General features: G+C 42.1%; 2 protein-coding genes across 3 annotated transcripts in view; one reads left to right on the forward strand and one right to left on the reverse strand.

Moving 5' to 3' along the window:
• TSTD2 (thiosulfate sulfurtransferase like domain containing 2) overlaps positions 1-15,816 on the reverse strand; it is a 131,613-nt gene that overhangs the window by 86,089 nt on the left and 29,708 nt on the right. The gene's annotated exons all lie outside the window — the stretch shown is intronic.
• The window catches only part of NCBP1 (nuclear cap binding protein subunit 1), a 67,235-nt gene that overhangs the window by 17,539 nt on the left and 33,880 nt on the right, over positions 1-15,816 (forward strand). Inside the window, exons 3-10 of the mRNA XM_068234319.1 lie at positions 449-549; positions 1,932-2,088; positions 2,259-2,366; positions 8,507-8,628; positions 9,326-9,395; positions 12,217-12,432; positions 12,543-12,640; positions 13,461-13,524. Of these exons, the coding sequence (XP_068090420.1) occupies positions 449-549; positions 1,932-2,088; positions 2,259-2,366; positions 8,507-8,628; positions 9,326-9,395; positions 12,217-12,432; positions 12,543-12,640; positions 13,461-13,524 (936 nt within the window). The remainder of the gene's footprint in view (positions 1-448; positions 550-1,931; positions 2,089-2,258; positions 2,367-8,506; positions 8,629-9,325; positions 9,396-12,216; positions 12,433-12,542; positions 12,641-13,460; positions 13,525-15,816) is intronic.

The following is a 15,816-nucleotide window of genomic DNA, read 5'->3' on the forward strand; positions in this document are numbered from 1 at the left end:
TCGCTATCCAGCGATTGGTGAAGCTGTGTGTGCTGCTCCGGACTGGACTCGCCCCCACCCCGCTGCCCGGCTCATTGACAATCATAAATATGCACTGCTTCTGCCAGTGGATCCGCCCCCCTCTGCCCATCTCATAAGCAGAGTCCCATACGCCGCACATTGTCCAGCCCCCTGCCATTAACCTGACAGTGACAGACACTGACCCCGCCCCCCGCTAAAGCTTGTTTTAAAAAAAAACAAATTGTGAATAAATCAAAATCACAATTTCTGAGAGAAAAATCGCAATTTCGAATTTTACCCAAAATCGTGCAGCCCTACTGGTAAGCTTGGTTAGCATCTATAAATTATTTTATGGATTTTTATTTTTCAATATATCACAGTACTTGATAAAATGTGTGTGGACTACAATTGTACTTGATATCCTTTTTCGATACTTGATTTATTTCAGAGCTCGTCGTCCTTAGAGAGCAACTTAGAAGGGCTTGCTGGTGTCTTGGAAGCTGATCTACCTAACTATAAAAGTATTATCTTAAGAATCCTCTGTTCAGTGTAAGTGTGTATTTATGTGAATATTTGTATTTGGAGTGCTTTTTAAATTGTTAGCGTTTGTCTGCAGTGAGCTTGTCTCTGTTGTACTTTAAGCTCTTGGTGTCGTACAGAAGTGTCACATGGAAGGGCATTAGTAATGCGTATTCAGTCAGTAATAAAAAAACCCCAAACCTTTAACTCGGTTTCTCTATTTCTTTACATATTTAAAAAAATAAAAATCCTTGGAGAGCTGGTCACATTCTAATGCAGACTTTGGGGACCTGATTCAGTTGCACCCATTGCAAGAGCTAATGGGCACATGTGAAACTTGCTTCTGAATACAGAATTACTGTATCCAAGTGCAGGCATATGATCACAGATGCCAGTGATGAGCTTGAGCAAGAGACATCCCCCCCCCCCCCCCCCCCTGGCAAAGTTAATAGTGTTCCAACAGGCCCCTTCAGGCAAGGAACACACTTGACTGTTTTCGTGCGCGTTTTCTGCACAGAAAAACTGAGAACCCATGTTAATCAATGTGCTAGTACACACTTACTGTGTTGTTCGTGCGCAGAAAAAAAACTGACATTCTGCATCAGGACTCTGCACATTTTGACAGTTTCCTCTATCATTTACATCAGCTGCTGTGAAAAAACGCGCGCGTTTTCCTGCATGGAAACACACTTGGTGTGCAGAAAAAGTATGCAGAAAAACGCGCGCGGAAAACTGAAAGTCAAGTGTGTTCCCTGCCTCAGGGTATTATGGAAGTGGAGCACACTCGCCTGTCTGGCCAGCACATGTCCTTCAGTCTGTGACTTTCCACCTTTACCCTGGAGCCTGTTCTCTGTGACCCGGCGGCATGTACATACTCATGTAACATTCTGCTGGGTCACGGGCAGGGCTGAGGAGTCTGAGTAATTTTGGGTACCTGAAATCGGAGTTGGAGTCGGTGGTTTCATAACCTGAGGAGTCGGATGATTTTAGTACCGACTCCACAGCCCTGGTCAAGGGTAAGGGGCACTGGCGAGGATGAAGATGGAAGGACACAGTAGGAATCGTGCTGGATAGGGAAGTTAAGTACTGTAGGCACCAATGCTGCTGCTTGTTCTGTTGGCATTTTTTAGTGTTGTAAAATCCACTAACTTTTTTATGCTACCATATTAGATACACCAAAGCCCTAATCACATGGCTTATGCATAAGCTAATAAAAAAGACACAAATGACAGAGAAATGTTTGGAAGGGATAGTTCTGGTAGTACTAACTTCTGCTGTCAGATGCATGATTTGAAGGGGCTGCCATGATACGGCACAATGTGGGTCTGGATAAAGAATTTTAAAAAAATCTAACAAAATTATCTATCTATGAATTGGCTTGTGTTTATTGCTTTTTTTCTTGTACAATGTAGTGCTCGAAGTTTGCCAGAGAAAATGACTGTTTACACTACGTTAGTGGGGCTGCTAAATGCTAGAAACTACAACTTCGGTGGAGAATTCGTTGAAGCGATGATTCGCCATCTCAAAGAAACCATTAAATCTAACATGTACACAGAGGCTTCGTACCTAGTGAGTTATTCTGTTTTGTTTGCGTTATGGACATGTAGAGAGTGTAATCTGTAACATTTCCTGCATGCTGGATATTCTGTGCTCTGTAGTGATGCATTTTCAAATGCAGTGGGCACTTTAATTCCTGTAATGCTTTCACTTATTTGGCTTTTTTCTTCCTTACCCCACAGATTCGCTTCCTGTCTGACCTTGTGAATTGCCATGTTATTGCAGCACCTTCTATGGTTGCTATGTTCGAGAACTTTGTTGGTGTCACTCAGGAAGAAGATATACCTCAGGTAAAGATATTTCAGTGTTTATTGTGATGAAACTGACCACTTTAGCAGAGCAGAGTGAGTAACATCCCACTTGTGATAAAAAGTAAAGCATTTCTTATTTGCTTCTCAGTTTTGCTGGGTCATATAAATTAGAGTTGGCCACCCAAGAGCACAACTGGGTCTTCCACAGAGCAGCAGTTCCTGGTCCAATTTTCAAGTGTCATGAGTCCTATTTACTATTAGGATACACATGCACTACTGTGCTTTATATGTAGTTTGACTAGTTGCAGATCAACTTTACAGTAAACCTGACAGCTTTACACAGTAGACCAATTTCAAGCAGACTTAAACTAAAAAATTGAGATAAATATATATGTGTAGTAACAATAGTGTAACCTCCCTGCAGTCCAATTTATATTATCAGTGTAAGGGGTTAAATTCTGACTGTAGTGTGCACAGCAGCCATGTCTGAGATGTTAAACCTTAATTCAGCTGCTAATAAAAAGTAATGCCTTTTATGCTTTTTCTTTACTTCATCCAGCAGTGTTTGCACAGCCAAATAGAAGTTTTTCTGTTTAGTTTTCAGAGAAGTTGCCAACAGGTTTTTTTTTCACTATTAAAAGTTTATTAAAGTGAACAACAGAGCAGATACAATAATTAAACAGAATATTGTTCTGACAGACATTTGTAAGGTAATATAGTAGACACCATCAATGTTGAAAAAACTCCTGCATGGAGACGTCAGAAAACAACTGAGCGAAAATCTCAATATGAAATGAGACTCTAGTAGATAGTAGGTGTCAGGAGAATCTTACACTTATCTTGTTGTCATAAAAAGGATCTTTAAAATGAAACTTTAATATTTGAAGTTAAATGCTATGGTAAACATAACCTGGATATGCTATGGCCTGTGCTGGTAGAAGAGGGGAAAAAAGAGATAGAAAAAATGAAAGAGAAAGGATAGAGGATAATCTCACTCCTTAAAGAGAATCTGTACTCTAATATTCTTACACTAAAAAGCATACCATTCTATTCCTTATTTTCTCCTTTGCCCCTCTGTGCTGTTTCTGCCACTCTCTGCTGCAATCCTGGCTTGTAATTAACAGTTTTAGGCAGGGTTTACAAACAAACTAACCAGCTTGTGATAGGCTCACATAAACAGAGTGTGTGAGTCATACAGAGTTTGCAGGGGGCCTGCAGAGGGTGTGTATCGCTTCTATCCAATCACAAGCAGCCCTGCACATTCCACACATTCAAGCCTTATGCTGCGTACACACTGGCGACTATGGTCGTTTTAAACAGCTCATTAACGATCGTTCCGCCGACAATCAGGGAAAGAACTTTACCCAACGATCATTAACACGAACGACATCGGGAAGATGGAAATATCCAACCTGACGAAACATATCTACCGACAATCGTTGCAAAACTATAGTGTGTACAGATATTGGCCGAGAACGATCGTTACAAGGGCCAATGCGCCTGCGTTGAATTCTGCCCAGCTTCAGTACTTCCTTTGTAGCGCGGCCGTAAAGATTGTTACATTGCTCATTTCAATTAAACTTTGTTTTCAAGTTAACAATCATATATTTGTATCTATTGTAACTCCATGTCAGTGTTTTTTTTTTTTTTTGTATATAAATATGTACGCAACATATCCTTCTGATCGTTCTTTTCTGCAAAAACGATCGTTAAAATGTGTATGATGATCGCTGCATCCAATCGTTGCATTCCAATCTTTCCAATATCGTTCGTCTGGTAACTATCGTTCCTTGCATACGATAGTTATCGCAAGTGTGTACGTAGCATTAGCCCGACAGACACGACAGAGGAAAGGAGATAAGATTTATTACAGAGACAGTGCAATTAGGAAAGGCTGCAGTAAGCCAGAGCACATTAGAACAGGCATAGGCACTTATAGGATAGAAGAACTAAGGCTGAAAAATTTGTTACAGAGTCTCTTTAAGGTGGTGCAGTTATATTAATAACTGGAGGTAGTTGAAGCATCATAGATTCACAATTGTTTTGTACTCGCCAACAGGTTTTTAACACTTGCAAAAAAGAAAGAAACATCTCTTCCTGCAAGTTATTAGTAGGACTAGTACACTATGTACCCATGTTTATCTCATGACACTTGAGTTATGCTTTAAAGTGAAGCTATTCTTACAAATAATTCATCTCTACAGATTTCAGGGAGTAAAGCCTCTTCTCCACGAACTGTTTCTAGGCAGTGAAATGCCTCTTGAACTCTCACAACTGCTCACTGCTGCCTGGTAACTGCTCACTGCTGCCTGGCAACTGATTGCTGAGCACACAGCTCAACAGTTTGTGGAAAAGAGGCCTAAGAGTTAATATTCAGCTTGCTTATTTTGTTTTTGTGTATACAAAATGCAGACCTTCGGTAGATTATAACCTTGGATGTATGTGTGATCCATAATTTCTGATACTTTTGTGTCAAGTTTTTTTTATTATATTTTTACTTTTTTTTTTTTTTTTTTTTTATTGGAAAAGTTTTTTAATATAAAAAAAATCAGCAGGTACAATGAGTGGAACATAAGTGCAATCGTACAATAATAAATTGGAATTAACACATCAACTGGGATGTCCTTAACACATGGGGACATCCAAACAGACACACTGGTCTTTTGACCTTATGACCCAAAGGACTAATCCAACAATCTGGGTCATGGAGATAACTTCTGATACGTTTAGTGACTTGGATGTGGTGAATACACAGGATACATGACTGTATCCAATTACAATTAATATGTATAAAAAATGTATATAAACTACTTCTTGCAAATCACCCCAGGGAATCGGTGCCTGCCAACTTCTGGCATATAGCCTCACCATTCCCTGCTGAAAAACACCAGCCGCAGGGTTGATTTACAAGAAAACGCAGTAGGTGATTATAACTTTATAAAAGAGGACCAAGTGAATATATGATAAACACTGAAAGTCCGCTTTAAATATTTGAATGCTAAAAAGCCTTACTGTCATAAAAGCAAAATCATACCACGATTGTTGGTGGTATAGTATTAACTATGGAAGCAATACTATAATGAAAGTATCACAATTCTGAAAGTGAAAGCAATGGTCCTGTAGTGAGAGCTGTTTGCACTAGTGCTTTCTTTTGTCTTTCCTGCACGTCATCTGTATTAAATAGGGTCAAATACATGACATGGTGTTTTACACATTTTTCTTTTTTTTCTTTTTTTTTTTTTTTTTTTAATGTCTTTCATGAAAATACCTTCATCTTCTTACTGTTGATAAAATGTCCTTTGGGTGACAGACCTCATGAACTGGGAGAGGAAAAAGGGATTGGAAAATACCAGGAGCACCAGATAGTACAGTGGTTTGCAAATGTATTCGGCCCCCTTGAAGTTTTCCACATTTTGTCATATAACTGCCACAAACCTGAATCGATTTTATTGGAATTCCATGTGAAAGACCAATACAAAGTGTTGTACACGTGAGAAATGGAACGAAAATCATACATGATTCCAAACCTTAAAAACAAACTGCAAAGTGGGGTGTGCATAATTATTCAGCCTCCTTTGGTCTGAGTGCAGTTAGTTGCCCATAGACATTGCCTGATGAGTGCTAATAACTAGAGTGCACCTGTGTGTAATCTACTGTCAGTACAAATACAGCTGCTCTGTGACGGCCTCAGAGGTTGTTTAAGAGACTATTGGGAGCAGCAACACCATGAAGTCCAAAGAACACACCAGACAGGTCAGGGATAAAGTTATTGATAAATTTAAAGCAGGCTTAGGCTACAAAAAGATTTCCAAAGCCTTCAACATCCCACGGAGCACTATTTAAGCGATCATTCAGAAATGGAAGGAGTATGGCACAACTGTAAACCTACCAAGACAATGCCGTCCACCTAAACTCACAGGCCGAACAAGGAGAGCGCTGATCAGAAATGCAGTCAAGAGGCCCATGTTGACTCTGGACGAGCTGCAGAGATCTACAGCTCAGGTGGGGGAATCTGTCAATAGGACAACTATTAGTTGTGCACTGCACAAAGTTGGCCTTTATGGAAAAGTGGCAAAAAGAAAGCCATTGTTAACAGAAAAGCATAAGAAGTCCCATTTGCAGTTTGCCACAAGCCATGTGGGGGATACAGCAAACATGTGAAAGAAGGTGCTCTGGTCAGATGAGACCAAAATGGAACTTTTTGGCCAAAATGCAAAACGCTATGTGTGGCGGAACACTAACACTGCACATCACTCTGAACACACCATCCCCACTATCAAATATGGTGGTGGCAGCATCATGCTCTTGGGGTGCTTATCTTCAGCAGAGACAGGGAAGCTGGTCAGAGTTGATGGGAAGATGGATGGAGCCAAATACAGGGCAATCTTGGAAGAAAACCTCTTGGAGTCTGCAAAAGACTTGAGATTGGGGCGGAGGATCACCTTCCAGCAGGACAACGACCCTAAACATAGAGCCAAGGCAACAATGGAATGGTTTAAAACAAAACATATCCATGTGTTAGAATGGCCCAGTCAAAGTCCAGATCTATATCCAATCGAAAGTCTGTGGCAAGATCTGAAAACTGGTGTTCACAAACGCTGTCCATCTAATCTGGCTGAGCTGGAGCTGTTTTGCAAAGGAGAATGAGCAAGGATTTCATCTCTAGATGTGCAAAGCTGGTAGAGACATACCCTAAAAGACTGGCAGCTGTAATTGCAACAAAAGGTGGTTCTACAAAGTATTGATTCAGGGGGCTGAATAATTACGCACACCGCAACTTTGCAATTTTTCGTTTTTTTTTTAATGTTTGGAATCTTGTATGATTTTCGTTCCACTTCTCACGTGTACACCACTTTGTATTGGTCTTTCACGTGGAATTCCAATAAAATTGATTCATGTTTGTGGCAATAATATGACAAAATGTGGAAAACTTCAAGGGGGCCGAATACTTTTGCTAGCCACTGTATTTCAGGGCAGTGAATTATTGTGTGAAATAATTACTACTTACAAATCTGGGTTGCTATTAGGCAACCACAGTATCAGGTGGATAATTCAGTCTTCATGCAGATTGGATATGCTCTTCAGGATAGGTTGGGTCGCAATCCAGAAAAAGGACCACTGAGTAATTTATGACAGTAACACCCCTGGGGGAAGGGGTAAACTGTACACAAAATGGGAGGTGGTTTAAAGCCCCCCTCCTGAGGTAAGACCGTTTTTATCACCCATGTTTTCCCATTGCATACTACTTTGGGGGGGCCTCCTATTTTTTGTGTACCATACTGTAGTACCCACTTTGGGACATGCTTATTTGGAAGAGATTCACACTTTTCTGATAACTCCTTCAGATTTGGAGCTGATCTACCCATTTATGAGAGATCTAAGATGTACAGGCACTTCTTTCTGAAGCCAGGCAAACACACGAACAAGGAATGTCACTCAGCAGGGATTGGGACTCGGGGCCCTTGTGTGACAGTTCAGGGCTGGGCTGTACAGACGCGTCGCTAGCCTAAACAAGGCACATACGAATCGGTTTTCATTGAATATACGTGTATAGATGTAGAGTGGTGGAGAGAATATCTTTTGAGCTGAGCTCATGAGTCAAATGAGTTGCCAGACTGTGATACAGCTTGCTTCTTGCCCTTTGTGCATTTAGCTGGTCTGTGGGTCAATCCGGAATGAAGATATGGCTCACAAAATAGGAAAAATAAAGGCCAGACTACATTTCCCAGCATTCTAGTGGAAGATTTGGGTAAAGGGTGGTGAGAGGCAGTGTCAAAGGAAGAGTATGTGTACAGAAGATAGGAGGAATCTTGACCAATTGCTGGCGCAGTATGCTGCAGACCTGTACTACACAGAGCCAATCAAGAAGATGCTAATTTTTTTAGCCTTGAAATGTTGCAATTTGTGTGCTACTTCCAACTGGACCAGCTGCATAAATATGGCTACAAAAATTACATAGTTATAAAACTGTGCCATTCATCAACTCACTCTAGTCACAGGAAGTGAAAATATATTTCAGCTAAGCCATGTCTATGAAGTGATATTCTCTTTGAGCTTCAGCAAAACACTGCTTTTTTATGTTTGCACAGATAATCAATCAGACCAGCAGGTGGTGCTAATAATATAAAGGAATATATACATTTCTTAAATTTGTTAATCTGTGCTTGTTTTGATGTTAGGTGCGATCCGACTGGTATGTATTTGCTTTCCTTTCATCCTTGCCGTGGGTTGGTAAAGAACTATATGAGAAAAAGGATGTTGAGATGGACCGTATTTTATCCCAAGTTGAAAGTTACCTCAAGTAAGTATTATTTTGTGTCTGTTTGCACTTCCTGTTTTTAATAAGTGTAATAACCTGTTCTTTCGGTAATCTAGCATATCATCTTTAATACATGCAGCAGGGGTGCAAGTGTTGTATGATTACCCACAGTGCTTAAAGTAAACCTGAAAAGTCATGATTACTTGGAATCCTCTGAATCCCATAAAGTCTTCCTGGTCCCCTCCATGCCATCCTTCCAACGCTGTCCTCTGTCTTCAGCCTTCCTCTGGCAGAATTCAGAAGTACTCATGTCACTGTTTACTTCTGAAGATGAGCTGATCTGTATTGCATATGTGCAAGTCCCAGCTTGTGTATTTACAGTATAAAAGCGCCATCTTCAGAAGCATTCGGGGGCAGGGATGCTTATGAAGGTGGGTAAATTTAACGCGGGACAGTGGTGGAACGAGGGCACAGAGGAGGACCCAGAAGGCTCTATGGGATCCAGAGGCTTCCCTCTAAGTGGGGGAATATAATAACCTGAGGCAAGTTTCCTCACTTCAGATTTGCATTAAGTATGGAATTTACACAATGGAAGAATAGTTTGTGCATAGTAATTTCAGATGTCAACTAAGGCCGTTGTCAAATGTTTGTCTTTTGAATTTTACTGTAGCCTTATTGTATTGTTCCATGTTGATAGAAGCAGAAACTTGTCATTTCTTTCTCACTTCTCTTCTTTTAGGCAACGTCAGAAAATGCATGTGTCTATGTTACAAATATGGTCAGCAGACAAGCCTCACCCACAGGAAGAGGTAAGTGGTTCTCCTGGCATAATATGTATTATACTGCTTGTACTGCAGACCTTAAAGTATAATTCCCTTTTAAATGGGATTCCAAAACCCTGCTGTATGAATATTCCTGGAATAGAACTAATCATAGGAACATACCTGTACATTCAAGTTTTAGTTTTCTTATCTACTAAGTTAGTTTAGATTATTACTTTTGAATGGGGCCGTGTGGAAAAGGCAGCAATAAATTGGATGTGGGTTGGGGGAATTTTTGGAACATGAGGTTTTGTACACAAAAAGTCAGCTGCTGGGGGGGGGAGATGCATTGTCATCCATCCAGTAGAATCGCACACATCCAATTCCAAGTGCAGCAGTCACTGCAACAGACCTCAGGAGGGGTGCAGGTTACCTGTAGTATTCTGATATGTTGCTGTTCCTGCTTCATTGGATGTAGTGTCAGCAGAGTCTGAGATAGAAAAGGAAATTCACCTAAACAAAATCCTTGCCTATATCAAAAGTGTAATCCAGTAAGGCAGGGAAAACACTTTACTGTTTTCGTACGCGTTTACTGTACAGAAAAACTGAGAACTCGTGTTAATCAATGGGCTAGTACACACTTAATATGTTGTTCGCGCGCAGAAAAAAAACTGACATTCTGCATCCTGATTCTGCACATTTTGTCAGTTTTCTCTATCAACTACTTCAGCTGCTGTGAAAAAACGCGCGCGTTTTTCCTGCATAGAAACACACTTGGTGTGCAGAAAAAGTATGCAGGAAAATGCGCGCAGAAAACTGAAAGACAAGTGTGTTCCCTGCCTAAAGGAATTTGGGTTTAATGTATGTCTAAGCTCTACTTAGTATAAGGTGTAGAAATGTAGGAGTCTTGAAAATAGTACATACTTGTGAAAAAGAGGCACAGTATAAATATGTAACGTGTGACACACTGCATCATGATTCTGGTACCTGATCTGGGCACCCATACTATGGCTACTGCTGTGGGATGCATGGGATATTAGGAGTCAGATGATGAACAGGTATAGACCCCCCCCCCCCCCCCCCCCCCCCACTACAGGAGCTTTTCACAGTAGAGGTGGCTGACGGCACCAAAATGATAAGACAGAGTGCGGGCATGTCACTAGTCCATAAACGTGCCACTAACTTCCCCTCAGAGGGGCTTTAACCTCCCTAGCGGTATTGACGTTTATACACCTCAATACAAAACATGCTGTGAACAGTATTGATGTTCATGCACGGCAATACTCTCCTGCACTGTATACTAGACCCTTGCTTGACACATTTTGGCAAGTTACAGAAAAAAAAAGGTTATGAAAATTAATTGGGTCACTTTTTTTACACAGAAATCCTGGGGCACTTGAATGCCAGGGAGGTTAACCTCTAATCCCTATAATGGTCATAGTTTAAAGAGAACGCGAGGTGGGTTTTAAGAATCCTATTAGCACACAGAGACTGGTTCTGCATATAATCACCAGCCTCTGTTACTATACTGTCTCCCCCCAGGCCCCCCCCCCCCTTTGCGCTCTGCTGTCCCCCATAAATCAAACCGCCGAGCTAGCGACACGCAGCTTGTCACTAGCAGGCTGTTTACATGCAGACTGTCACTCTCCGCCGCTCCCCTGCCTCCTCTATAGCGCAGCTCCCGCCTGCATCCCTTCCCTCCAATCAGCTTACAGAGGCGGGGAGGGAAGGGGCGCAGGCAGGGAACGACGCTATAGAGGAGGCTGCAGAGCGGCGGAAAGTGACAGTCTGCATGTAAACAGCCTGCTAGCAACATGCTGCATGTCACTAGCACGGCGGTTTGATTTATGGGGGACAGGGGGGGCTAGGGGGAGAACAGTATAATAAGAGGCTGGTGATTTTGTAGAGTTTCTCCCGCCAATTATGTCTCCCCTGTACATCTAGTGCCCCCTTTTCTGCCTCGATATGTCCCTCTTGTGCCTCGTTATACCCCCTTCCCCTAACCCCTTTGTATTATGTGTCTCCCTTGTGCCTCTTTGTCACTCTCATCTCCTGTGCTCCCCAAGCCCCGTTACTTCAGCAGAGTATAATGCACAGCGGAAGCAGCAACGTGTCTCAACTGTAGCAATCAGCGACGTCTTCTCTACCTCACAGCTTACCCTAGTGCTGGCTTCTCCTCATCGTGTTATTACACATGACGGGCACTAAGGGAATCCATGAGGTAGACAGGACATCGCTCATGGCAAGTGTGAATGATCAATGATATGCAAATGCTTCTGAGATTATGCAAATTTATGTAAATTTGTATGCAAATATATGCTGCTTGAAATTGGACCAATCAATTTAAACCTGGATGGGACTTGTCAATTTTCAAGCTGCATATTGCATAAAAATTTACATAAATTTGCATAAACTTGGAAGTATTTGCATATCATTGATCATCCCTAATGGCAAGGAGGCGCACGGAGCAGGTGAGACATTCTGCTGTGCAGTACAATCTGCAAGCTGAATGGGGCTGGGGAGCACAGAACAGGGAGTCCTCATCGGCGTGGTTCGTATCAGTGGGTTTTTGTAAGTCAGGGTCTCCCTGTATTCAGACCATAGGACCAACTCTTTTCTTCCACTTTTGGGGAAGAAAAATGTGTTTTATGGTCCAAAAAATATGGTAAATTATCAGTCTGTTTTATATATGTAAATGAAAACTGGAGGGTCTGTATGTTTTCTCTGTATTGTTGCAAACTGCACCAAACTCCATGCAATCATCTGCCAGTATTTGAACCTGGAACTCTATAATTGTGAAAGTGCTGTCCACTACGCCACTGTGTTGCCCATAATTTGTCTTAATGTTCTGCATCTATTTTTGCTCTAGTATTTAGATTGCTTGTGGGCACAAATTCAAAAACTGAAGAAGGATCGCTGGCAAGAGAGGCACATCCTGCGTCCTTACCTGGCATTTGATAGTATATTATGTGAAGCCCTCCAACACAACCTACCACCCTTCTCTCCCCCACCCCACACAGAGGATTCTGTATACCCCATGCCTAGGGTCATTTTCAGGATGTTTGATTATACGGATGCACCCGAGGTAAGTGTATGCAGAGTTGGTGTTCTGTTTACTGTATGTAGAGTAGTATCTGATTTATCTACAGGATTATTTGCTTTCAAAATCTGAAAGTGCTGTTTGTGCAATTGTAGGGCCCAGTGATGCCTGGAACACACTCCGTTGAACGATTTGTTATAGAAGAGAATCTACACTGTATTATTAAATCACACTGGAAGGAGAGAAAAACCTGGTAAAGTATTGCTTCAGCGTTCTAGTTTAATAAAGAATAATCATTATTTATTGTATTTTTAAAGCATCAACATATTACGCAGCACTGGGCGATAAATAAGGATACATATGTAAATAAGGGGTGACAGACAGAGGTAGCAAACTGTTCTACACATAGTACAAGGTTATACATGCAAATGGGGTATAAGATGCATGGTCGTGTGATTTATTTATTTATTATTATTTTTTAAGACCTAGCAAATCAAGTTCGAGTTAGTCCATGAGAAAGGTGTCATTGCTGGGGTTGCAAGATTGAGGATACACACTGGGAGGGGAAAGACCCTGCCAAAGGCTTACAATCTAAAGGGTGGGGTATGGACACATAAGGTAGGGCTGTGGAAAAGGTGCTCGACTGAGAGCGTTAAAGTGTGGTAAAATGGATAAGGAGTAATTAAAGGTACGCTACATTGCTTACAATCCATTTATAGTTGGATGGATGTGGTACTGATGGGGGGTGGGGGGAAATTGTTATGCACAATTACGCCATTTTATATTCACAAGATGGGAGGAATGAAGCAGCCCATTGATTAGGTCCACAACTGTCAGGGAACTCTTTTGGCCTGCTGTTTGGTTAATAAGGCCTCCTTTCCATGGACTGTTGAGCTGTGTGCTCAGCAAGCAGTTACCAGGCAGTAGTAAGCAGTTATCATGCAGCAACGACCTGTTACCAGGCAGCAGTGAGCAGTTGAGAGAGATTGAGAGGCATTTCACTGCCTATCAACAGTTCGTGGAAAGGAGGCCTAAGTGTTCTTTAATGGTTTTCATTTACTTTTGATTTGTAGTGCCGCACAGCTGCTTAGCTATCCGGGGAAGAATAAGATTCCATTAAATTATCATATTGTGGAGGTAAGTGTGATCTATGCATTCCCCCTTCCGTCGTGATTATTTTTCCTTGGCAGTTATTCAAATGTCACTGTCAGAGTGAAGGATGCAACACTGGTTGCCAGGACGTGATTATAGGTAGGCCATGGAACCTCTGCTGCTAAATAACTTTTGCTAGTGCATGTCAAAGGCCACAATAGCTTTGTAGACAGAGATCAGTCTCCACTAACGACTTTACTATGGATAGTTGAGGGACACATCATATGCTGGGAATACATGGGTCAATTCTGGCGCTCGTTTCTTTGCCCGATCGTTTTGCCCGCTCGATTCTCTCATCTTCCGCTTGTTTTTCTTATCTTTTTTTTTTTCAATTAATTTCAATGAAAAAATCGAGCGGCAAAATGATTGAACGGTGATTGGACATGTCGAAAATCATCGAGCCATCTTAATGGCTCAAAATTGAGCCGTGTATTCCCAGCTAGAGTTGGGCCGAACGGTTCGCCGGCGAACGTGGTTCGCGCGAACTTAGTTGGTTCGCGTGCGGGTACCGCACGCGAACGTTTTGCGGAAGAAGTTCGGTTCGCCCCATAATGCACCTGAGGGTCAACTTTGACCCTCTACATCACAGTCAGCAGGCCCAGTGTAGCCAATTAGGCTACACTAGCCCCTGGAGCCCCACCCCCCTTATATAAGGCAGGCAGCGGCGGCCATTACGGCCACTCGTGTGCCTGCATTAGTGAGAGTAGGGCGAGCTGCTGCAGTCTCTCATATAGGGAAAGATTAGTTAGGCTTAACTTCTTCCTGGCTGCATACCTGTTCTGTTCAGTGAGCCCTCAGCCCACTGCATACCTGTACTGTGATCCTGCCACTGCATACCTGTTCAGTGATCCTGCCACTGCATACCTGTTCTGTGAACCCACCCACCACCACTGCATACCTGTTCAGTGATCCTGCCACTGCATACCTGTTCTGTGAACCCACCCACCACTGCATACCTGTTCAGTGATCCTGCCACTGCATACTTGTTCTGTGAACCCACCCACCACCACTGCATACCTGTTCTGTGAACCCACCCACCACTGCATACCTGTTCAGTGATCCTGCTGCCACTGCATACCTGTTCTGTGAACCCACCACTGCATACCTGTTCTGTGAACCCACCACTGCATACCTGTTCAGTGAACCCGCCACTGCATACCTGTTCTGTTCAGTGGACCCGCCACTGTATACCTGTTTAGTGAACCCGCCACTGCATACCTGTTCTGTTCAGTGGAGTTTGGTGTGTCAGTGTGAAGCAGTACCTTAATTACACTACCTGATTGATGTATACACATGCAAAATGTTTTAAAGCACTTTAGGCCTGTCATTTAGCATTCAATGTGATTTCTGCCCTTAAAACGCTGCTTTTCGTCAAATCCAGATTTTTCCCGGGGACTTTTGGCGTGTATCCCACTCCGCCATGCCCCCCTCCAGGTGTTAGACCCCTTGAAACATCTTTTCCATCACTTTTGTGGCCAGCATAATTATTATTTTTTTTTCAAAGTTCGCATCCCCATTGAAGTCTATTGCGGTTCGCGAACTTTAACGCGAACCGAACCTTCCGCGGAAGTTCGCGAACCCGGTTCGCGAACCTAAAATCGGAGGTTCGGCCCAACTCTATTCCCAGCATTATATTCATGGGTGACCACCACCCGAGTCATCTAGTGAGACTTAGTAAAACTTTCTCCTTTAAAATGTACATTTTACTGTTAAGGCCAGAATCTAACTGCAATTGACAGAGAAGTTTAATCAAAACTGTATGTAAAGATGCTGTATGGAAGTGGAGAATTATTTTCCTTCAGAGGTCTGCATCGGCACACTTAGCAAAGGTCTGCATCGGGTCAGTATAGATGGGCAGAGTCTGCCAGAATGTTGGTCCAGCTCTTCTCCGTTCTCCATCTGTCTGTTCCCACAGAGTTCATATAGAATGTGGAAATGGATAAACACTGCTTCACATTTAGTGGGAGAAGCAATTTTAAAGGGAATCTGAAGTGAAAATAAACTTATGATGATTTGTATGTGTGTAGTACTGGTAAGAAATAAAACCTTATTAGCACAAATATGAGTCTCATATTGTTTCCAGTACAGGAAGAGTTAAACTTTAGTTATCTATGCAAAAGCACTTCTTTGAGCTCTGCCACTTTATAAAGTTATGGACAGCACTGTCTTTTGAAGCACTTATCTCAACATTCTCATGGTTTCTTCTTTGTTTATGTTTTTTCTGCAGAGAAAAGTTTAAAGGGTCTCTAGCCTGCTCTGTGAAATCATTTAAAATGC

This window comes from Hyperolius riggenbachi, chromosome 1 (genome assembly GCF_040937935.1).
Source record: "Hyperolius riggenbachi isolate aHypRig1 chromosome 1, aHypRig1.pri, whole genome shotgun sequence".
Lineage (NCBI taxonomy): Eukaryota > Metazoa > Chordata > Amphibia > Anura > Hyperoliidae > Hyperolius > Hyperolius riggenbachi.